The following is a 24,968-nucleotide window of genomic DNA, read 5'->3' as shown; positions in this document are numbered from 1 at the left end:
GATTATGTATGCCACAATAATGTGCTGCTAATTAATATATAACTTTTCACTGAAGAGGCTGTACCATTGGCTAATATGATTCTATTACCACAATTAGCCCACAATGACACTGGCTAGGTCACTCATACAAACTCAGTCACACAGACGCATATCACACATGCAGGCGCGCACACAGACACACCGTACAGAATGCAGGGCTCGCTCTCTCACATTGTCAGCTTGTTTCAGCCTGCTCATGTCACTATGACTAACTTCCTCATCTATGGGTTTTCGCTGGTATGAGTTACTCCAAATCCATGCTGAAAAATCACCTGCCAAGTTGGAGAAGGTATTGATGGCCTTCGGATAATAGGCAGTTAATTAAGAAGGAATATTGTAATTGCAATTCTCTCGGGATCATGTAAAATGCTGTCACCAAGCTTAAATGGCAAAAAAAAAGTAGTGTTTGGTGTTTACATCATATTAATCTCCAGGTGTTGCACACATACTGTCTGCCCTCTACAGGCTGTGAGAAGCTTAAGGATGACATCAAGGCAATCGGATTGAATCCCTAGTAAGTGGAATGATCTTTCTTTCACTTAGTCTTTCACAACCTTGGGTCAAAATTACAATATTTCAGAAGTGCTAAATGTTTTGACTGATAGAATAGTTCACCCGTACTGAATGACTCATTAGAATCAATTGAGAAATACTACAGCGGTACCTCAACTTACCTGGACGTCAGTTTACAAATAAATGGCTTCACAAATCACAGATTTTTCTGACATATTTTGCTTGGGTCCACAAACTTTAATTCCTGACATCCACACGGAATGCTCAGTTGCGCTTTCTCTCACAAAGTCCTAATGTCATCTTTTCGGCATGTCACATATTTCAGGTATATTTGTTTGCTGTAGATTAGCCCTTCATATGCATCCCAAGAAAATGAGAAGTACAGATGACTGTGCTGTTAAGAAGTTTAAAAGAATGTTTTGGAACGCAAACCGCTAACAAAAATAAATTAATTAATAAAAAATACAGACAGCCCGCCCGTTGTAGCAGAATTCTGCGTTGCCAACGAGTGAAGTGAGCTATGAGGCACTCACTCGGCCTCACCATTTAAAGACACAACTCATGAATGTAGTAGAGTGTGTTTTTATGTGTGCTTAAAATACACTTCATAAAAGCAGTTTGTTTCTGGAAATTATCTTCTAAAATCTATTCATATTAATATTTTGCAATACAGTGCTGTTTCTCTTTTGAAAATGTAAAAATAAATGGTGGTCTTTTAGAGGGGTTTGGAACCCACCCACATGTGACCCCAAATTAGGCAATTCTTGCATTTTTTGGCCAATGTATAAACATTGTTAATGGTTGCTGCACTGAAATTTTTGGTCAAATATGTACTTACTGTCCTCTGCTGTGCGGAGGGTTTCCCAGAGGCCTGTCGTCTGTCCATGTGTGTGTGACACCACAAGTCGGAATTGATACTTGGTGTACGGAGACAGGCCCAGCACGTAGTAGGAGTAAGTATCCGTTGCGTTTTCCAGGAGCCTGATTGTGAACAGGCACCAACAAATACCAATAATGACACACATTTCAATTAGGCTGTAATAAATGTGGTTAAAAAAACATTAAAAAAAAAAAAAAAAAAACAACAATACAAAGATCCCAGTCAAATCATATCACTGGAAACAAATGCCTGAACCTTTAATAAGGCTGCCACACTTGCGAACCAGAAAACAGATTTAAGACTTGACCTCATCTACATCTTATGCGAAGTATTACCTTTTCAAAGTCTTTGGGTCAAACAATGACAATATATAGTCTTATAATTTCCACAGAAAAAAAAATACTTGATTGTGTTGTGTGAAAACCCAAAACTCTCGCAAGTCCACCAGACCCATCAACGCCGGCTGAGTAACAAAAATACGAACACCATACAAGGGTTAAGTTGGGGACAATACGGGGAATAATTAGTTCTGTAAACTCTTATTTCTTTGTTGAAAATGCAGGAAATCCAATTTTTACACGAGCAAAACTTCAAACATGTTCTTAAATTGCCAAACGTAAAGTTGAATTGACGTTTGTTTCTTTGAAATTTTGACCTCACTCAACTTTGATGTTTTTTTATTTATTTATAAAATAATAACTGTTTTTATCTTACGTTTTTTTACCTCTGCGGAAAGGCTGTCCATAGAGCCTCTAATGAACTCAACATTAACGCGTGAGCGGTCATGTGAAAAAATTTGAATGGTGATAATCCCATTTTCATTAAAAGCCATGGACATTTGTCAGCAGTGCACTACACGTTCAATCAACAGTTCAGTTGGTGAGTAAGTGAGGTATTCCCCACCCGCCGACCCCCCTCACCCCATTAATTGCATGGACCATCGTCACTTCTTTTAATCACGTTCCCACATGGTACCTGGTTGGGTCTCATGGATTCATACGTGATGAAGGGAAACTATGGCAACGTAAGAGACTGTTGTCATAAATGAGGGACCACTGGCCATTTAGCATTAGATGGACAGAAGGGATGAATGAATGAATAAATCAGGGAACAATGAGATCTCTAAAGCAGAAGAAGAGGAGGGCATGCTTGTCTGATATATAATACATGTACCTAGTCATTTATTTATTACCACAGAATGAGAGCCTCCTCTTCTTGGATTAAATTGCAATTTGTTGTCAGGAAGCATGTAATGAATACATAGCAGATGCACAGCCCCTCTCTCTTTATTCTAGCACATGTTCTGTACCTGCCTGTCTCCTTCCGCCCTCTTTGATATTTTTGGGTGGCTTTTTTGTCTCAACCTCATTCCTTTCTGCTCATTCAGCACACATTTCTGAAGGTCCATCATTTTGATGCGACATATTTTGCCGTTCTCCATGGCGTATCCATGCATAGTGTACGTGCGCGTCCTTATTTGTAGATAGCTTATACAGTACATGCGTTTGTGACAAGTGTATGCTCATCTTCTTGCCTGATCATAGGCCTCTGGGGTGATGTCCTCATTTGAAGGCCGTAGTGAAGAGGGCCCGGGGCATTGGCGCGGGCTGGTTGGGACCAAGACACATTTAGAGCGGTGCTGGTGGCGCGACTGAGTCTCAAGGCGGACAATCCGTCTGGAGCTGCAGAGAGAGAAATGGTGATGGGTGGAAGAGGAGAGAAAGGTACAGCGAGTACAGACAGAAACAGGAGGATGGAGGGAGTGAGAGTAGGTGAGAAGAAGGGAGGATAAGACTTCAAACTTTGGCATCAAATTGTTTTCTTCAACTTTAAAACGAACTAAATGTCCCTGATAAAGTGCTCATGGAGTATTTTGAGCTTGGAATTCTGGTTTCAGATGCCAGTTTCCCTTCTGAACACTGACACTGAGGTATGGCTCCAAATGCAATGGGTTATGTCACCAGTGAACACCTCTCTTACTTAGGGCTAGGAAAAAAAAAAAAAGTGTTGACCACAAAAATTGGTCAAAACAAAAATGTATGCCTTATTAATAATTTTTTCAACATATCTGAGATGCCCGGAACCAACGTTCCGTGTTTCTGCACGTACATTTGGTGCTGCGTGGGTGGGGTAATCGATGGAATAGTCAAGTCCACAAAAGCTTAAATTTGTGGCAGCTCTACTTTTACTGTATTACAGCTCCAAGAGTATTTTCTATATGTGGTATTTTTTTTCACTGATATTGGGAAGAACTGGGCCAAGCCCTCCCTGAAAAAAATCCAACTTCATAGATGGCCACGTCTTACCCTTACTCATTAGCTCTTTTCAAATTGTCCATCTAAGCTCTCTTTTGCTCAACTTTTTTCCCTGCCTGCAGCCCTATGAGCAAGGTAGTTGAAGCCAATATGCAAATTTCCTGCTGCTTGTCCGCCCCCCCAACCCGTCCGCTTATTACAACTACCAAACCAGGGCTTAACATTTAAACAATGACAAATACATATGACCAATCTGTGGCTTAATTTACATCAAAACCAGGGGGAAAGGCAGCAGGCTACTTCCTGTTAGCTCGCTTTGCAACAGCACCAAATATGGGCAGGTTTGCGCCTATCCTGCATTGGGTGCCGCGCACACCGGTGTGTAAACATCGTTTATCCTGCTCTAAAACAGTAATATAAGCAAGACTGGGAACATGCGGATGATATTTAAAGTGGAGAAAAAAGTATGCGGACCCTTTGGAGTTTCTTAAATTCCTGCATTAAGTGGTCGGAATATGTAGCCTGAAGAGTAAACAGCCAGCTCAAACTAATACCACAGAAACAACTACTATATTGTCACATGTTTATATTTGGCAGCAATAACCTCAACCAACATTTCCTGCGATTGAAGATCATACATGCACCACAATCTGGATGAGTTTTGGACCATTCCTCTTTATAAAAACGGTTGCAGTTCAGCAAGATTCCTGGGATGTCTGGTGGGAAAAGCTCTCTTGTGGTCATCCCGCAGCATCTGAACCAGGTTGAAAACACATTTTTTGGCGTGGTATTAGTTCAGGCAGACTCTGTTTATTCTTGTGATTCGAAAAGGTCAGAATACATTTCATGCCCAATGTATGCAGAAATTGAAGAAATTCCAAAGGATTGGCGTATATTTTACCCTCCCACTGTATGGTTTTAAGACAAAATCACGGAAAAAGATTAACAGCACACGCTTCCTCTTTATAGATCAAACACAGGTGCACTCACGGAAGCACAACTCGTCAGTAGTGACCCTCTTTTACAGAGTGACAGAACAGTGTTTGTGCTACAAAATGACATCTTGAGTCAGTCTTAGTGGAAATGGAGGGGACGCGAGGATAGACGGGAAACAAATATGTTAAGGATGACACAAAGAGGAGAAAATGAGGGTGCCGGTGGTTTTGACTGTGTAAAATAAGAGACGCTCTTTAGAGGCGAAGAAGTGACCCTTCAATCAAGCACTCGGGTCTGGCGCGACTACAACCACGCTGATTGCACAAGTCATCTTAGCACAAGGATGGCTATTAGGCACACACATGCATACACACGCCTGCACGGACGCACACACACACCGGTGCGCCTTTGTCTCTCTCATGCTGCGTTAGCAGGTACAATATCAGAGGTGTCACTAATCGTTTTAAACTATGCACTTTTATGTTCACTTCTCTGGGCCTACTCTCCTCCTCCTCTCCTCTTGTGTCTCCTGCTCGGCTAGCTCGCCTCTGTTCTTTCCCGGAACAAGGACGCATCAAGACAGTTTGCCTTAAAGACGTCTAAAAAGATGCCAGAGGCGCAGAGGTAGAAAGCCGGTTGGAAAGAGGGGAAACGTCTGCTATTTAAAATTTATACTTTCTCATGTCTTTGTTTTGAACTTGAACACTGGAACTTTCCTGAGCGGGTCTTTTGTTGTTTGAGAAATGGATGCGATAAACGAGTCTGTACTCAAGTCTTTGGTTAACATTAACTAAAGCACAGAGGTGCGTTTATGCATTATGTGCCTTTTTCCCTCAGTTTTGACCAATCAGCTTGGACTACGGAGGTATGCAGTCAGTGTCTACGAGTGGCTCTAATGTTTAGGCAATCATCTTTTGGCTGAGTAAAATCACTCTCTGACTGTTTGTGTTCCTTTTGCACAAGATTCACATTGCAAGTTATTATCAGGGATTCCAAATCAGATCAACTTTCATCATGAATACATCACTAGCATTTTCTTAACACTTTGTCCTGATTAGGGTTGTGTGTCATTTTTCCTGTTTTACCAATTTCAGGTCCATAATCCGACAAAGTTCTCCCAGTGATGAGGCTCGAGGACAACCAAAGTCAGACAGTTGCTGAAGGAGATTTGTACATTTCTGCTACCTGCTGGAGACGTAGTAACATTAACCGCCGGGCTCTCCACACATCCCTGTGTGTTGCAACCTTCGACCCAGAAGCCGTAGTTGGTGTACGGCCGCAGGTCCGTCAAAGTCAACCACCTGCTGGCTGCCGTGCCTGCGTCCAGCACCACGTCGCCATCTGACAGACCACAGATAAGAGAAGTGCCATAAATCTGACTGAGGACGTTGCCTACATCGAGTGACATTATTGTCACGGTGCATTTATTTATTAGTGTCATCAGTGTGATGGCGAGAATCTGATTAATAAAACATACACACGTGGAGTGGGGAATTGGAGGCGGGAGAACGGGCTGAAGAGAGAGGAATACTAACTGGGAATGATCAAAAGAGAGGTTTCCATATTGAGGTTATGCAAGGATAGTCAAAGAAAAGGGATCAGAAAATCCCACAATGCAAGCCTATCCAATATATTTAGATGGACAGACGCACACAAACACATATCAGGCCTGTGTGAACTGATGAAGGCACTGTGTATCAAAGCAACGCTGGCTTATGGGGAACTAGAGCGAGACACCATCTCTCTTTCTTGTGCACCTCTTCTATCCCTCCCTCCACTCGTTTTAATCTGTCTGTTCCTGTGTGAGGCGCAGATCAAACACCCTGACTAGTGTGTGTGCGCGTGCGCGCGACTTGATGAATTTGGGCGAGTTAAAGGACCACTGTGCGAGTTTGTGTTCAGTCGTTCTATTCTCATTTTGTTCAATTTTCTTCTTCCCCCTTTCCGTAGACTTTTCTTGTTTGTGTTGGCTCTATTTCACTGTTGTGTTGTTTGTGGTGTGTTGCCTAGTTCCAACTTGCAATTTTTTCCAATACATCTATGGGAGCGGGAATCTCTCATCTTGTTGTTTTACAGCAACTTGACTTTGTTCTCCACTCAATCTTCATACTTTTGTTTTCAGTTTTTTTTTTCTTTGGTCTCATGAATCCTCGCCAAGGCACACAGGTGAAATCATTTCTCCAGTTTTTCTCCACCACCACAACAATTTGATTATTCTTCTTATCTAGTATGCTTTTTTCCCCCTGACTTTCACACAAAGTTACTGTGTTGGTATACAGTGTCTTTGCGGACATATTGTTGTGTTTTACTTATCGCCCATGAACTTATTTTAAAAAGGTTGGATTTGTAAGCGTATGAGTCATGCTCACAGGAAAAGCTGAACATTCTGAAACACTGATGTTTTACATTAAAAAAAAATACTAATAAAAGTTATACACTGGAACACTGGTCAACGTCTTTTTTTGTTTATTCCATACGAAATATGATATAAAAAAAATAAACCGGTCCACATTCAAACAATCACCATGGTGAAGCTTTTAAGCATTGTTCACAGTCCTACAAGTGTAAAAGTGGCTAACCTCTATTTAATAAAACTAACGTCCAATAAAACTCACCCATTGATGATCTCTCTCTCTCTCTCTCACTCTCGCTCTCATATCGTTTTGCGATGTATTGTGATACTTTTAATGCTTGCACTCCTGTGTACCAGGAACAGCACTTTTCAATCGTGCGATTGAATAAATGTCAAATGGCACTCAAGTCAAAAAATTTGTAAACACATACCTCAGTTTTTTTAAAATATGTGTTTTGATAATATTTAAGTATCGCAACACATATCAGATCGCAACCCAAGTATCGAGATCCGTATCAAATTGGGAATATACAAACATTTATGTAACATGATTTCGATCCAACTCAGTGCATTGTTAATGAATGGTAGAGCCAACAAACAATATGCTTAAATATATGAATTACCTTCACTTTTATAGTATAGAGAGTATCTCATGTATCCATTGGGTCTAGGTGGAACAGTCCAGCGGGCTCGAAGTGACCGAGAGCTGTGGTCGGTCAATTCTAGCAGTATTGGGCCTTCTGGGGCCAACTCTAATGTGCGTACTTCCACCTGATTTAAAAAAAAAATAAATAAATTGTTAAAATGCAGATACACAACTTATCCTAATCACCAGTGTGTTTGTTAGTGAGCGGGATGATGCAAGAACAACCACCAAACAGTCACCAAAAAAGGAACATGTACATTTGGGTGAGTATCTGGATATATGTGGAAGTCCAGGAATCTTCCTCACTTTTGCGAGCATTGACATCCCCCCCAACAACCCTAAGTTTTAGTAAATGCGAGCATAAATCAGAATTTGAACAAAGTGAGTATCTAAGAAGGAAAAGTAGATGTGTTTGCTCTACTGGTGGTTCTCAGCTCTCTACAATGCCCCCTTTACCTCTTTTTTTTACCATTTACATGATGCTTTCTTGATTTTCTCCCTATCATTGTGTCACTCACCCACTTCCACTTCTCTTGTTCGCCCGTGTCAGCTATTTTTCGTGTTCAACTAAATATGACGTCCATATTGGAAAAATGCGCCAAAATACGGCCTGTCGTCAGAGGCATCGTTGAGCAAGGAGTGACATTTCCCGGCAAATGTCACTGTCGTCACGCCGACCCTCGTTATTGAGCTGAGAGAATCGATCACCTTTATGACACCCGGCAGCACGCACGTGCACAAGGATGCACACGCATTTTATAATGCTGGCCATACCTATATTATTGCTATAGTGTGTTTAGTGGTCAACGGAATAATCCACACACATTATCTTACACCCCAGAGCATGAGATATGATACTGCGCAGTTTAAAAAAAGATATACCTTTACAGAGACAATAATACTCTTTTTTTATTGACACCATCAGAGAGTAGGACTATTGGAAACATCGGAGAGTAGAATGTGTACAAAAAACCCCACTGTCATAAAAATGAAATTATGTCTTGCTGTCATCTTTGTGTTGACAATATGAATCATCACATACATTGTATGTGTGGATAGCCAGCAACATCTCACTCACCGTTGGTCCCTTGCCACAGCCACGCGCCGTGCACGCCTGCAGCCTAAGTACGTGTCTGCTCCATGGGGAAAGCTCCTTCACCACAAAGAAACTCTGGGAGGAACTGGCGTTTGATATAAGTACACTGTCCATCCAAAGGCCGTAGCTGGTTATTATGCCTGGGGAAAAAAGAAGATACCTGTCCATTACATCTACAGGAAGTGAAAAGCAAAGAAAATATGGAGTCGCCCCTTTTTTCAGCTGTAACAGTTTCCACTCATCTGGAAAGACTTCCCACAAGCACGTCAGTGGGAATATTGTCCATTCATCCGGAAGAAAATATGTGAAAGGTCACTGATGTTGTACCTGAGAGAGGGCGGTTCACAATCTCTGCTGTTGTTCATCCTAAAGGTGTTTGGTTGGCTTACTCAACAAACATCATCTTACCGACCTCGCTTTGTGCCCTGAGAACAGCTATGGACAGCAGCTATCCCCAACCTGTTCCCACAAAGTTGGAAGTACAGAATTGTCCAATATGTCTTAAAATAAAGGATTAGGAATCAGGATGGGACAAAGTGGGGTAGCCCAACTCCTAAAATGGACACTATGCTAATTAACTGAAGCAATATTGAGGGTCATTCAGTGGGCTGTGTGCATCCAGACACAGGTAATGTGCAGGTAATCTTGAACAATTAACAGTATTTGTTGGCTTTCAGGTGAAAGTTCAAGATGAACCTAACATGCACAGTAACCTTTTCCGGTAAACTTAATTCGACCTTTTCAAAACATTTGGGTGCACATGTCCAAATGTTCAATGTGTCCATACATTTTGCAAAAATAACACGGCAACTACAGCCTGAGAGTCAATCCATGAATCAACCAATACATTCGTAATAATGTCCATTTCTTTTCCTTTTTGTGACTTCTTCAGTCTCTCTGCATCTCAACCTGCTGATGACACTCTGGACCACTTGAAGCTAACTGGCCACTTCCCTCTGACAATTTCCTATTTGAAGCCTCGCAAAGGCAAGGTACTGTTGATTAATTGTTAGTGTTGTTTTGTTCTCAATATGTCAAAATGTGAACAGCATGATGACCAGGACTGCTTTTTTTTTTTAATTGAAGCACGACATTTATTGGTCATTCCATTGATCAAACAAGCAACTGTTGTGAATTTTGACATTCACCTTTTTTTTTTTTCTTTACAGAACAGCAAGTTGTGCAAAAAGGACTGAAAAAAAGAAGAGTTGGACATGTGCATTCAAATTTGAGATAAGGTCAGTTCACCTGTAAGGTTCAAGTGCATTTTTGGGTCGTACTGAAATTTCATTCGAAATAATAGCTCAAACTTTTTGTGACTTTCAGAAACAAACTTTCAATGATTTAGCATATCTGTGATGAACTCTTGACCAGTACAGGGTGTACGCCGCCTCTGGCCTAAAGTCAGCTGGGATAGGTTCCCGCTCACCCGCGACCCCAATGGAGACAAGTATTTTAGAAAATGGATGGCTGGATTTCAATATGCCACATGGGAAACAGGTCTCTACTCATCTCTATCTAGCATCACTCATTTGCCGTCACTTGCGCTGTGAGCAAACTGCATGGGGATCAGTGTTGTGATTTTGGATCGCAGGCCTTTGGGTGGGCATGTGCTGCAAAAAAAGTGAAACTGGGCCTTCAGACGTGTGATTCAAAGACAAAGACACCACTAAGACTACCAAGGGATTTAAAGAATAACCTGAGAGAGACTCATGGCATGCGCTCACACATGTTGGTGCCATTAAGTGTGCATGCGCACATAGGTACTCTGCATATACAGTACGCACAGACACAAGATACAGTACAAGGCCATGCACGCACAGACGCCAGCCCAGTAATTACATTACATTACCTCAACCTAATAAAAAAGGAAATGGCACCCAAATGTACTTTTCCTTAATAAAAATGCATACTGGGGGGCTCAAAAGATCAGTGGTAAGAACTAAGAGTCTATTCTGCTTTAATCATGTGTGGGTTTTATTATTGCCCAATACAGATACACACACCTATCAGGAAAATGAAGACACAAAAACCCTGTGGACACCAGTTACATCAGGGGAGCTCTTAATGTGGCCAATCACATGCATGTGAGGGTGCGTGTGTGTTTGTGTGTGCGGACGCGTGTGTGCGTGAATAAGCCCATATCAGTATAGGCTGTAATAAAGACAGGTTGGGAAATGAAGCAGCGAATGCATAACAGGCTTATTTCCCCTCTTTGTCTGCGTGTTGCCCCGACCTAATCCCCGAGAGGATTATCCCCCACAAATCCCTGCGGAATTGGGGAGAAGGAGGGGAGAGAGAGGCAGGACGAGTGAGGGAAAATAATACAAAATCTCACTCCTCTGTAACCCATCACCATTGTCATTGTCATTTCTTGACGCCCAAAAAAGAGCATGGAGAAAAGGGCGTTGCGCTCCTCTGCCTTTTTTAAGTAAAAAAAAAAAGAAATCTTATTAACAATGAGGAAATCAGGTAATCATGATTAAGTGTCTCCCTTGTTATACATTTCTGTCATCAGATGAGGAAAGCTTTAAGTAATTTACCCTGGCTAATATGCGCACACATCAGAGGGTTTATGGGGCGAAATGCACTCATGTGGCATTAAGCGTAAAGCACATACAATTCACACCGAACACACACACATTATGGAATTACACGTACTTTAACGAGCATGGCAATAACATTCGATAATATGCAGCAGTGCATTTGTATGTTGGAGACTGTGAAATTGGCCGGCGAATCCTCACACGGTTTTCCTCAGTCAATTCATTTGGTTTTGTTATCATACTGTAGTCAGTTCACCATTAATATGGCAGCTATGTATTGTGTGCTAAATGATGTTAGCCAAACATACAGTAGATCTCCGTGGCTAAAACTGGATATCAGTATCTTCAAATAGTAAGCTTTTGCTTTATATTTAACAAAAATCATTATATTGTGGAATACTTTTCAAAACAATCCCACAAAGTATGGAGATGTACATGTTTTTTACTGGAGAGCAACAGATAACTAGTGTCCTAAATTACCTCCATTTTCACATCACTGAGGAAATAATGTTACGAATGACAAAGTTTCATCATGTTACCAGAGCTAAAAAAAAAAGATTTTCATTCAAGTAGTTTATTGCATAATCCTAATTGTACATGCTGCTGCCTTTCAAGCAGACAGCTCAGGTGACTCGCAGAGGATGATGTTTAAAGCCGAGAGTCGCAACAACAACAACATTGCTTAATCCTGTTTATTAACACACGAATGGCAAACAAATGTTGGAGGTTGTTTAAAAATATATATAAGATGATATTTCATAATAATGTGCTTCCCACTTATTCTCAAGTTATTAAACGTGGGTGTTTTGTGCTTGGATAAAATAGTATGGTAGAATGGGTCTTCACAATGTATTTTTGTCCAACTAAATGTTGGTTGCATTTAAAACCAATACTAAATAAGTCTGAATCTAATTGAAATGGAAAGTCAGAATATTGCACTGACGATGTATGATAGAAAGCCGAATCTTGCGCGTAGAGAACAGCATTACGTGGCATCGTGGGCTCAATTCTCATTCAAAGTACAGGAAGCAGGTCTGTGGCATACAATGTATTTTAATTCACTGCAAGTAGATTGAATGGAGTTCGAAAGTGACAGACAGAGGGAGCGGGGGAGAAAAGGAGAGGCTGTGAGGGGATGCGTCGCAGCCTGCAGTTCTCTTCTCGGTCAAAAGGGAGCACTTTGCCTCCACTTAAAGGAGCAAAGGGAGGCAGCGCGCTCTCCTCGCTCTGAGTGTGGGTCAGTTTCCTGCATGACACTGTATGGCCTCCTTCTTTCCCAATCCTCCGTTTCTCTCTCTCCTTACTCCAACCCTGATGTATATTAATCAATATGATTCATATTTAAAATGAGACCATTGTTTTCAGGCCCCATGTGTGGTCTACCTGAACAACACAACCTGTGCGTTCTACCATGGACGGGATCATGATTGAACTGATTTAATGTTAGTCTCATGTTGTTGTTGTTCTCTCTCCTTTTAATACATTATTTTTCCTAAAACAATAAAGCATACCCTTTGTAAAAACGACTTAATGGAGTATTGGGGGGAAATCATTTTTTGCAATATGTATACTGTAAAAACAGTTGGGTTAGTAATATCCCAATTTGGGTCAAAATTAGACTGATCCACTACTTACATCAATTTGACTTAACTTTCAAAAATGGTTAATTTTGAACAAAACAAGCCACCCCCGCCCCAAAAAAAAGGGCTGTTTTGTACAAAAAAGCCCAAAAAACAATAAGGTTGGTCAAATTGACCCAATTAGTGGATCGGTCCATGTTTGACCAAATTGGGTTATTTTTGACCCAAGTGTTTTTAGAGAGTATATTTATATAAGGAATGCATGCATTTGTGTATATGGCAAAAAGGGCTTGGATGCCTCACCATTTGGAGTATCAGGAGCCGTCCAGCTCACGTTCAGAGCATGTGGGGACAAAGGGGTGACCAGTGGTGCTGGGACATTCTCTGGGGTGCTTTCCTCAGTGACAGCCTCCACAGAGGGGCTTCGGGTGCAGCCACCGCCTGTGCAAGCCTGAAGTGCACACACAAACGCACTCAAGGTTTCAAGAGAGGGTGTGAAAGTAAGCATCGAAAACAAATTCCAAAAGACTCACAGCCACTGTGATGGTGTAGGCCGTGCCAGGAGTGAGGTTGCGTAGCGTGTGCTCTTCAACAAGTTCTGTACTGTTGTGGACTATGGTGGGCTCTGCCCCATCCTGTGAGACTATGATGGAATAGAACTGCAGAACACCGTTGATCTGAGAAGGCCGGGACCACCTGGTGATGGAAAGAAGATATGAATCGTTATAAAGACTGCTAAACTGCCGATATCCATTTGTGAATTTACCCTTTCATTGGCTTCAAATAACAAAGTCAAGCATCTTGTATAATTAGACTATGAAATAACAAAAACCTTAGGTTTGCAGCATAATTGAGGACGAAATTATGTGCACGCTATTAAGAGCGCATTGTTATTCATATAACATTACTATCAAGAGGAGGGAAATTGGATTAATGTGCTTCACTTTTGATTCCTCCTTGAAATAATTTGTTAGATATTGTTGTAACTAATATGGTATTTTTAGAACAAAGACGTACCTCCGAAAAATGGCAGGTGATACAAATCTACTGAAACCCAAGCAAATCAATAATACAAAATAATAGTACTCTATTCTTTTTAAAAAATATATTTTTTCTATTAGCTGATATGTTTTCATTTCTAAAATGTTAATTTAGCTAGGGAAGGGTTTTTAATCAGACTAAAATGAGTGGAGTATGTTTCACAACTTTGTATGTTTGTTTCACAACTTTGTAATTTGTAAAATCGACTTCTGTAATAAATGGTGCTAAAAAGAATGAATTTTTACTTTATGCCAATTTCAATGCCAATTGTTGTGATGAATTCCAACTGTTGTAAAGAGAACATAACAAGTAAATAATCCATCAAGTTATAATGTAAATACACCTAAAATTCATGTAAAACCCTGAGAAGGCCAACCCCCTTTAGGGTGTAAGTAAAGAGGCGGCAATTTTAAAAGCTGAAATTCCTTTCTTGGTTGCTTCTTTTAAACGCCGGTTGTGGGATGACTGATGAGCATGTTTTAGCACACAATTAGCCGCTCTGACTAATCTATCACATTCTTTATAAGATTTATACTCTGTCGATTGGCACTGTGATGTACGACCACGTTTGAAAAGCTCAATCAAAGGCAAGTTGGAGCAATTCTGGAGTATAATTGATTGCACAAATGTTTGAAAAACTGCTGCTACAATATGGGGCAAGTGTTTACACCTACAGGAAGTGAACTCCGTGGTGTTTATTTTGTAGATACAGTAGATTAAAAAAAAAGAAAAAGACAGCTGTTCAAATTCCAAGTTTTTGTGATCTAAAAATATAAGACCAAGGTGAAACATTCCAAAACATGTTCCACCTTCATTGTGGCCCTTTATTTTTCCAAGCGAGGAAGTAAAACAAACAACTCAACTTGTGGTTGGAAAAGTTTGCGCAAACATGTTTAATGGGAGTTAGTTTATACCTGATACCATAAAGTGCTTCTTGTTCTTCAGGTGTTCCAGTAGGCTTTCCATACCATTTTTTTGCCAAACATCTTTTTTTCAAGAATATGTTCTATGCAGGCCCACTAATTGAAACACGGCATTCTGATTAATATTGTGTTTGTGGAATATGAGTTAAGCGTCAAAATCTACCCGTTTTAGCCATGTCTTGGGGCGGCCATTTTGTCACTTCTGTTGACTGAAAATGACATCACAGATGTTCAGGGCTCAGATCATGACCAATCGTTGCTCAGCTTCAGAAAACAGGTGAGCTGTGATTGGTCACTACCTGAGCCCTGAGACACTGTGATGTCATTTTCAGTTGACAGAAGTGACAAAATGGCCGCCGCCAGAGATGGGTAACAACGGGTAGATTAACTCTTATTCCACAAATGTAATATTTATCAGAATGCCTTGTTTCAACTAGTGGGCCTGCATAGAACATATATTTGAAAAAAATGATTGGTTTAACATCTCTTTTAAAGTGTTCAATAAATAAAGCTGAGTTCAGAATACTAGTCCGTGTTAGCGTGACATTTTCAAGATTTTGTTTGAAAGCAAAAAAAAAAAAAAAAGTCAGGAAAATCCTACTCGAGCATATGTAATTGGTGTTAATCAGAGACACTTTAAATGATGGTAGGTATGTGACTCACATTTATAACTTGAGTTTGACTGTGGCTGGTTCTCACTGATAAAGGGGGTTGTGCAGACTTGTGCAACCACATTATTTCTGTCATTCATTTTTACATCCCCTCTCAAAAAAAACAAAAAAACAATTGAGTTACACAGGTTATAGGACACATTACTGGTGGAAAGCGTTTTGAAATGACTTATCGTGGTCTCTATTTTTTATATCACAAAATCCTGGCATTAGAACAGGGGTGTGTAGACTTTTTCTATACACTTTATAACATATTCTTCTAATCTGGGAAGATGTGCAACAAGACTGGGGAGTGTGTAAGTGAGAATGTTTGCCCATTCATTTAGAAAAGCATACACATACAGCAAGAATACTGAAAAAACTTTATGTTTAGGAAAGCTAGCATTTGCCTGTGCAAATATCTTATTGTGTGTACTCATGAATGTATTTGTGTCAGGTATTGTGAGCTGAAGGCGGAGGATAAATCTGCTGATATTGCTTCAACCTCATCCCGGAGCCTCCCTCAACCTTTCTCACAGTCTCTCACCCTCACTTCCTTACATTTCTTGCATTTGCATCCTCTTTTTTCCCTCCCCGTCAAGCTCTCAATTAATCACTTACACCTTTCCCTCTCTTCATTTTTCTCATAGATGTTGCACATTTCTGTCTTCCTCAGCCTTTCTCACAGACACAATAGGGAAATATTGACCATGTGTGATCTTTCAACCCCTGCCTGTTGCCAATGTGCTAACAAGGCAATACATACTCCTTCCCACAGCAGGTGAATTTATAGCTGAAAACAGTTTAAATACTCACAGTACAGTAAGTTACACTGTAACTACACACGGATGGATTCAAAGGGTGAAATATTATCCCGACTTGATGTAGACAAGTAATTTCAAATTAACAGGATTTTTATTTAAACATATTCCTATAACTTCACAATCCAGCTGCTTGTAAGGTATGCACAAGAAATAAGCAGTTATTGCATTCGTGTTTCCCTTTTTAAGACTTTTTCATTTATTTCTCCGACTACAGCTTGTCGTGGACACACCACAATCGTAAACACGTACACAATGTCCAGCGACATTTTCAAATGACCAGGATGGTAAAAGGTGTAAAAGATTTATCTTCCTCCCTCTAGAGAGGAAAGGTCAAGTGTAGTGTGTCAAGTGAATATTCTGCATGGTAAACACAACTTCAGAAGGTCACCAAAGCGCTGCTGCCCTTTCCCTCCTTCTACAGTATATGCAACTGATGCACATCTATGAGATGCCGTTATTGCTGTTCCATTCTTTCATGCAGCGTGATGTAGAATTTTGAGAACAACAAGAGTGAGCGCTTACTCCACCAGAATGGTCCGTGAGTCGAGTAAGGTCAGAGTTGGCGCTCGTAGAGGCCCGGGAGGAAGCTGAGAGGTCAACGTTGTGACCTTTGAACTGTTGGTGCATCCCACAGCAGTGCACGCAGACAGCAGCAGGATGTGAGCGGTATAGACGCCGAGCCCTGAAATGCGCAGCGAGGCAGCATGAATCAGACAGGGAGGATGAATGATGGCATAGTTTCATGAAACGAATCCAAGCCTGACAAGAAAGCTACACTCAGTAGCCATAACATTAACTACACCTGCAGTAATAAGACCAAATAGAAAAACTACATTGAAATGTCAGCCTTTATAATGACAATAATACTCCGTTCAGACTAATAGTCACCAACATATTAACATAGCAGTGTTTCATTGTGCTCGGCTTGTACATTTGGATTTCACTGACGTGTTTCAAACGTTTTTTTTTTTAGACGGGCAAAATGTTACATATCTCAGCAAGAAAAAAAACGCACGTTATTTAGTGAAAGGCAGGCCTCCGTCTAGAGCAAATAATGACTACATGGATCACCAAATTATACCGCACAGTCTCTGTGGCCAGACACAGGACACACAAGCAACGTTTTCAAAGTGACTATGAAAACGAACAGCTGTGTCATTTCTTTCTGTCTAAGAAGTCTGCAATTCAGCCTACAAGAACTCCACTTGGAACTTGAGAAACATACAGGAGGCTGTCTTGGTCTGTGTTTGCGAAAGGTAGCCCGCGCTTACTGAGTAGTTGAGAAATGTTGATGCAATGTTCACTAAATGGGATACGTTCTTTCTTCAGTCACACACCAACCCTTCTCAAGGTTTCTTAGGACTCAGTTAAATAGCAATTCCACTAACAAACAAATCTTAAAACATAATATTCATGAAAATAAACACATTGTTAAACGAATAATTTACCAAAAACATAACAGTGTAAATCAAAAATGCTTGTCTTGGTAAAAAATTTCCGATACAGTACGGCACTTTTATTTGAACTCATTGTGTTGCACGTGTACCTAACGAAGTGAATATTTTATATATATTATATTCTCGAATATTCCTTGTGATTGTTTCTCTTGGTGTGTCACAGACATGCTCGCTGCCTCTCTTGTGCATACTGTGTAATTACCATGTCCATAATCCTTCCAATCAGTATGAACATCAGACACATTATTAAACCAGTATGAATGATACGTCTGTTGCCTTCATTGACCCAAATAGACACACACGCGGACACACCCACACACACACTATAATGTAAGAATCTGAATGTATACATTTAAATTCAAGATTGGGGATAATTGACTCTACTCTTATCAAATGCATTACTCATGTGGCTTTATGTGAGGACATTCTTGCTCTTGTGTTTACTGTGTGCTTGTATACCTATGAGAGCTTCTGCAATTATAAGTATTGTGTCTCGCTACGTCTTTATTTGCATCTCAAGTCTCAGTGGAGGGGCATGTGTTTTGTAACCTCTTTAAGTCTCTTTTGTGAACATTTTCAAGGCAAATTGTGTGTTGGCAATTGTGTCACTATGTAGTCTTCTTTGTTTCTCCACTGCCGCAGTTTCAAGTGTGTGTATTTTAAAGTGCTATTCCCAGGGTACGAACAGCGATGCTCGTTCTGCTCTTTCAAATGCAAATAACCTTCTCCATTTTGCTTTTCGCCACTCTTCCCCCCTTTTTCTTTTTACACTAAGGCTGCGTCCCGAGGCTGAGACATGCATACGTACTCAAACACATGCATTATTGCTCTCCGCTTACCAGTAATGTTGTGGTTTCCCTCCTCTCCGCTGTAGACCATTTGGTTATTCTGATAGAGGCGGTACTCCGTAATGACACCATTGGGCCTATCAGTGGCACAAAAAAAAGGGCAGATGGGGGCTATTTAAGAACATTATTCAGTAGTTAATACTGTATAAAATATTGGCTTTTATATGCAATAAAATTATTCTTCATAAATTAGCGAAAATGATCTGAAGGTTGAAAAAAATGCAAGCAGAAGATGAAAGGATACAGTATAGTGTACTATATTTTAACGTTTCTGCCATTACCGCCACCAAGAAAACATAATTTTATTGTTGCTTTTTTATTTACTAACAAGAACCCAATAATTTAGTGTTGGGCGGTATTCAAATTTTGTCACCGTTTTACGGTCTCCTCATTATACCGGGGTGTACGGTAATACTGTCACTAATTTAAGAATTTCATTTTCATTTACCTTTTAACGTTTTAGTGCCCCAAAAAAGAAATATCCAATTTTCACAATAGTAAATGGTAAATGAAATGCACTTCATAGTGCTTTATCAACACTGTCCAAACTTTGCAAAGTGGCCAGGTTTGGTGGGGCGAAAATGTGCGGGGACAGTCAGATTTCAATTGCTTTCATTTTTCACGGCATTCCTTACCAGTCACCTTGTCGTAGTTTGCATGTTTCGTCTAGTAGTGACTGTTGATATTGAATTCCTTGATAACAGCCACAGTCGCTTAGCGAACAAGGCAAACACAATTGTTTTTTATTATGAAAAAGTGAAAAAAAAATCTGCCAATTTCCACTTGTCCTGGAAGCAACACCCCTACTTTGTCAACATTCTTTTTCTTCACTACAGTCTCTTGTAAATGGTCTGGAAAGGGCCATACAAAGGTCATGTAGCGACACCTAACACGACTTTGAGAGCGGTGTGTTTGGAGAGGCAGGGCAAGCTCAGAGTGTATTTCCAAAACCACCAGAGAGTAATATAAAAAAAATTAATTATTTTTCGTACATGTGTATTTTCTACTGTGGCCAACAGTACTGACGGGCCACACATTATTAATTATATGACAGCGGGGGCGGGCTGGTGGAAATTTGAACACGGGCCGCATTTGCCGACTTTGGACATGGCTGATCGACACCATATGTTGTCCAAAGTGATTCACCAAGCCACAAATTCGTTTTTTTTTTAAAAACACACAGACGAGCTAACGGCAACATAACTTACGGCTTCTTTATGGCTGCCCTCGTGTAATTCACTGCGGCAATGCCGATGCAGTTTGCCTTTATACTCGCGCGCAACCCAAATGTGTTGGTTTGAAAATGCGTTGCAGTTTACAAAGGCGTTCATTCCGTCAGACTGACTAGCTTCTGCTAGCGTTATTTTACTGTGAACGACTCTGCTTGGTCAATTGCCGGAGTAAGGAATTCTTCTGATTGAGCTTTACTCTCGAGCACAACAGAACGTCATTCCCTTGCAGTAACAAGAAATATTACAGCCTACTATTAGTTTTAAATAGTTATAGTAATGCGTTGAAAACACAACTACACATGTATATGTGCTATCAAATTTTTTTATTAATATGTTAGGTCCCGGCGGCACGGTGGACGACTGGTTAGCACGTCCGCCTCACAGTTCAGAGGTCGTGGGTTCGATCCCGGCTCCGGCCTCCCTGTGTGGAGTTTGCATGTTCTCCCCGTGCCTGCGTGGGTTTTCTCCGGGTACTCCGGTTTCCTCCCACATTCCCAAAACATGCATGGTAAGTTGATTGGATACTCTAAATTGCCCCTAGGTGTGATTGTGAGTGCCGATGTTTGTCTCTGTGTGCCCTGCGATTGGCTGGCAACCAATTCAGGGTGTCCCCCGCCTACTGCCCAAAGACAGCTGGGATAGGCTCCAGCACGCCCCGCGACCCTTGTGAGGATAAGAGGTACAGATAATGGATGGATGGATGTTAGGTCCCTAATGTGCTGCAGTTTTTTATTTGACTGTGTTGGAAGTGACACCGTTGCTATTTTTAGACACTGCAGGATACCGTATAACTGTTATACCGCCCAATCTAAGAATATTGAATAAATATTGGTGGCAAAATTCAAGCATATGCAGCAGTTGCGCATCTATAAAAGTCTATAATGTGACGCTGACCCAAATTAGGATTGCTTGGCCTAGGTGGGGGTTTGAGCTGTAATGTGTGGTATTCAAAGTACTGGAGTTCACAGCGTGTCAGTTGTCACATATTTAACCAACTATTAAATGCCCAGAAAGCCACTGATCTGTAAGATGAAAGAACAAGATGAAGTTGTGTACTGCATCGAATTAGGCGCTGTGTATTAAGGTGTCCACGTTACCTTGCTGGAGGTTTCCAGGTGACGTAAAGAGCCGAGGGGGATGAGAGGGCAGTTGGAGCAGCAACAGCATCAGGAGCTGAGAATAAAGAAAGATCAATATGTTCATAAGCCCTATAGTTATGAACAAATAAAAAAATGGGGAAAATAGGAGGTGTGTTAGAAAAGTTCAGGGACGGGTGTCACAAAAGATATATTTCGAACCCAAATTAAAAACTACACGTTTTTGTCTTCAATATGGGACAGGCAATCAACCAGCACTTCTACAAAGAGTTCCTGAGTTGGCCTACTGGCACTGGCCCTGATTTAAAACACTACTTCATGAAATTTAAATGTATACCTGTAGGCCTACCTGTGAATGAGATAGTGAAACGTGTAGTCTCAGCGGCCAAAATGGACAAGAGATCAAGGTAGCCACTTAAAAAAATCCACATGCTCCATTCCTAAGTATTGTATGTAGATAATATGATCAAAACTGTAATTAATGAAATGTATGATTACGTACATATGTAGGCCTGCCTGTGGATGAAATAGTGAAGTGTGTAGGCTCAGTGGCCAAAATGTTTGCAAGTATGTAGCACATTATTGCGTTGGGTAAAAAGAGCAAAGATGATTGACCAATTTAAGTGGTTATAATGATGATTAAATAAACGAATTAGATAAAGCAAGAATGTGTTGTTTTCATCACATTTATTCATGAAATTTGTACTTGTGGCCTTGCCTTGCCAGTATTAGTGAATCTCAGGTGGCACGACAGTCATGTGGTGGCCCCGAGCCACCATTAATGTCGGACCCTGTACATATATAAACAATTTGAACTAATGTATTTGTCCAGAATGATACAACAAAATAATTTCAGTATCTATATAAAGTACTTTGATGCGCTCGAGAGCTAAGGAAGTAAAATATGTATAATGAACAGTGTATTTAATTTATCTGATCCCTGAGACCGATACGACTTCAGAATACTCTTTAAGAAGAAGAAAGCGGCGACTGCAATGGAGTTTTAAAAATAAAAATAAATCACATAATCCCCAAAGTCCCATTATTAAAATTGTGAAATGTTGAAAAATACTCCTGAGCTTTAGGGGAAGTGAATAAAATATTTTGTGTGTTTTTAATTTTGGATATGTTCAGTCTCTAACACCATTCAGTATCTTAACTCAAGACTCTGGGTGAATCAATACTAATCTTATTTCTTCCCTCTTTTACTTCAAATTGATTTTTTCTACATCTGCGCTGACCCCAACTGTCACATTATCCCCCCAACAAGGCATGCTAGTCCCACAGCAGACTAATATAGAGAATAAGAAATGAAGAAAAAAAACTGTACTTTACTGTGCCACTCAGGAAAGTGACATAACTATACTACGTGTCCTTTGCTCACTTGTAAAGAGTTTCATTAAATCCTGCTTCAGCCCTTCCATTTTCCTGCTCCTATTTATTTCATTCGGATCTGTCGACTCCCTCTTGCGCCATTGTTTTTTTTACTTTCCTCTTGTGTGTTAGTTTGTGTGCTTGCGTGCATACATATACATACATAGACACACGCACCACACAAATTATTTATATACATACATACATATACATATACATATATATACACACATATATATATATATATATATATATATATATATATATATATATATATATATACATATAAGTATGTACGTGTGTGTATAATAAAAAAATATATACTATACAATACGACATACAAACGAAAATCGAAAATGTCTTCAGTATACAACACAAACAAAGGAATTGTTATTCAAATACTTTTGGAGGGGCCTGCATACACACTACACGTGTGCCTGCAAGGTGAAGTGCTCAGAAAGTAGCAGACAAATTACAGCTCATAAACTGAGAAAGAAATGTTCCGTTAATGTGTGTTCATCTCACTGTTGTACCTTCCTCTGGGGTTTTGAGGAATGACCTCCAGTCAGTGACGTCAGAGTTGTAATTGGCCAGACTCTCTGTGCAGCCGGTCATCATACAAGCACTTACAGTGACCATGTATTGAGTGGACGGAGTGAGACCAGACAACACACCTGGAAGAGAGAAGCATTGATTTTAAACTGACCAGTGAATTTCATAGAGGCTAACAGTACATGTACATATCTTATTTTGAAGTTGGCGTTAGAGTTCCTGTGATCACTCAGAGGATGGATCCCAACCCTAACCCTAACTGTGTTTTTGTAAATAAATGCTCATAATAACCATAAAAAAGTAATGTATATTGTTAAGGAGTACCCATTACTAACAACAGCACCAAGTGTAGATAGTATCATGTGCCACAGGCCACACGGCAGTACTGACATTGTTCATTCTTACAGTAGACTTGCTTAAAGAATGAAGTCAACCCAAACTTATTTTTTCCAGAATATGTTCTATGCGAGCCCACTAGTCTAAACGTGGCATTATGATTAATGGCATATGAGAAATCCACCCGTTTTTAGCTGTCGACTGAAGATGGCATCGAAGTTGCTCAGGTCTCAGATAACGACCAATCACGGCTCACCTCTTTTCTGAAGCTGAGCCACAGAAGTGACAAAATGGCCGCCCCCTGAGATGGCTAAAAGTGGGTGCATTTTGCTGATAATACAGAAACGCAATATTAATCAGAATGTCATATTTCAACTAGTGGACCTGCATAAAACATATTCTGGAAAAAAATTGTTTGGGTTGACTTCTCTCTTTAATAATAAAATATATCCACCATCCATCCATTTTAGATACCGCGTATCCTGTTCAGTTTCAGGGAGGCGCTGAAGCTTCGACTAAATCCTGGATTGGTCGTGAGTCAGTTGCAAGGCACAACTTGAGACTGACAACCATTCATACAGTCACTTAGCAGTAACTGAACCTACACTGTTAAGCAAATTTACCACAATGCTATCACTAACTAAATTTTGTCAGTAACTAGCAAACACATACTTTATATAAACATTAGGTATCAGTCAATAGCTAATTAACATGACCAAACTAATTTGCGCCTGCTTAACTGCATGCATTATACCATCCCCTTGTGTGTCTTCTTGAGGCTTTTGTCAACAGGTACTTTGGTCATCAGCTCTCTGTGACGCTGTTGCTATGTAGAAGTACTGCAGTTGGCAAGTGGAGTGTCCTTTTTATTGTTTTTTCTCTGTCCCCATCCACTTTTTCACTGTTATCCCCACTCATCCTCAGTCAACCTCTACTTGTCTGATAGAGCCTCGCTCTGCCTTTCTCCCTCTCTCTTTGCCGCCCGTCTTTTAATTCAATTAGAGGCCAGGGCCCCACTCCACTGCCATTACACCCTCATTTGCGTTCTGTGTTTTCGAGCCGCTGGTGTGATTCCGCAGTCAGATGTCGAGGCCATCATAAATTAACAAGAAACCTTATCACGGTTGGACGTTACGTCTGGCAAAGAGCGAGGGGAGGGGACATGGAGCCGTTCAGAGCACACTGAGAACGACTGGGATGGGCAAGCTCATCTTCATATTTGCCTGGAGACATGCAAGCGTGGACGAGACTGGGGACGAATAGCAGCAGCGGACGGCGTCACCATCATCGTCAGCGCTGAAGATGAAGCGAGGAAAGATCAAAAAAATGAGAGAGAGTTGGAAGGAGCCATGCCAAGGTATGACATCATGGGGATAGTCTTGAGTGTCTTGCTCCAAACGAAGACAGTCTGCAAATGCTGGGGGCTCGCCAAGGAGACATTAACAGGTTTGCATGGGACGAAGAGTGTCTGTGTTTGTCAAGAAGACCGCGCAGTGTGTGAAAAGGACAGCGACAATGTGTTTTTACTGAGGGCCAATATGCAATAAAGGTTGTGACAAAAAAATGCCCTGGAAAAAAAGTGGCGACATTACTCTTGTGAAAGTTGGGGTGTAGTTATATGCACATATTTAAAATCATATCTAAATCATTACTTACAAAATAATGATGAAAAATGGTTCATTTGCAATTTCTAACCCAGACATTTATCTGGCTCTAACAGGAGGTAAGAACTGTTGAAACCCAAAACCCAAACATTTTTTATTTTAGATATTCATTATTACTCAATTGTT

At 40.5% G+C, this 24,968-nt stretch overlaps 1 protein-coding gene across 8 annotated transcripts in view; it reads right to left on the bottom strand.

The window, feature by feature from the left end:
* The window catches only part of ush2a (Usher syndrome 2A (autosomal recessive, mild)), a 188,645-nt gene that overhangs the window by 82,324 nt on the left and 81,353 nt on the right, over positions 1-24,968 (bottom strand). For all 8 annotated transcript variants that reach the window (XM_086025800.1, XM_086025798.1, XM_086025799.1 and 5 more), the window contains 11 exons: positions 22,824-22,964; positions 20,917-20,992; positions 18,579-18,664; positions 16,805-16,964; positions 13,378-13,540; positions 13,148-13,295; positions 8,701-8,858; positions 7,600-7,747; positions 5,809-5,964; positions 2,967-3,114; positions 1,391-1,533 (listed from right to left, as the gene is read on the bottom strand). In XM_086025800.1, the coding sequence (XP_085881926.1) occupies positions 1,391-1,533; positions 2,967-3,114; positions 5,809-5,964; positions 7,600-7,747; positions 8,701-8,858; positions 13,148-13,295; positions 13,378-13,540; positions 16,805-16,964; positions 18,579-18,664; positions 20,917-20,992; positions 22,824-22,964 (1,527 nt within the window). The remainder of the gene's footprint in view (positions 1-1,390; positions 1,534-2,966; positions 3,115-5,808; positions 5,965-7,599; positions 7,748-8,700; positions 8,859-13,147; positions 13,296-13,377; positions 13,541-16,804; positions 16,965-18,578; positions 18,665-20,916; positions 20,993-22,823; positions 22,965-24,968) is intronic.

This window comes from Filicampus tigris, chromosome 3 (genome assembly GCF_054856515.1).
Source record: "Filicampus tigris isolate MCC_2025a chromosome 3, RoL_Ftig_1.0, whole genome shotgun sequence".
NCBI lineage: Eukaryota > Metazoa > Chordata > Actinopteri > Syngnathiformes > Syngnathidae > Filicampus > Filicampus tigris.
Note: the sequence above shows the minus strand (reverse complement) of the source record. Positions and strands in the feature narration are given on the sequence as shown.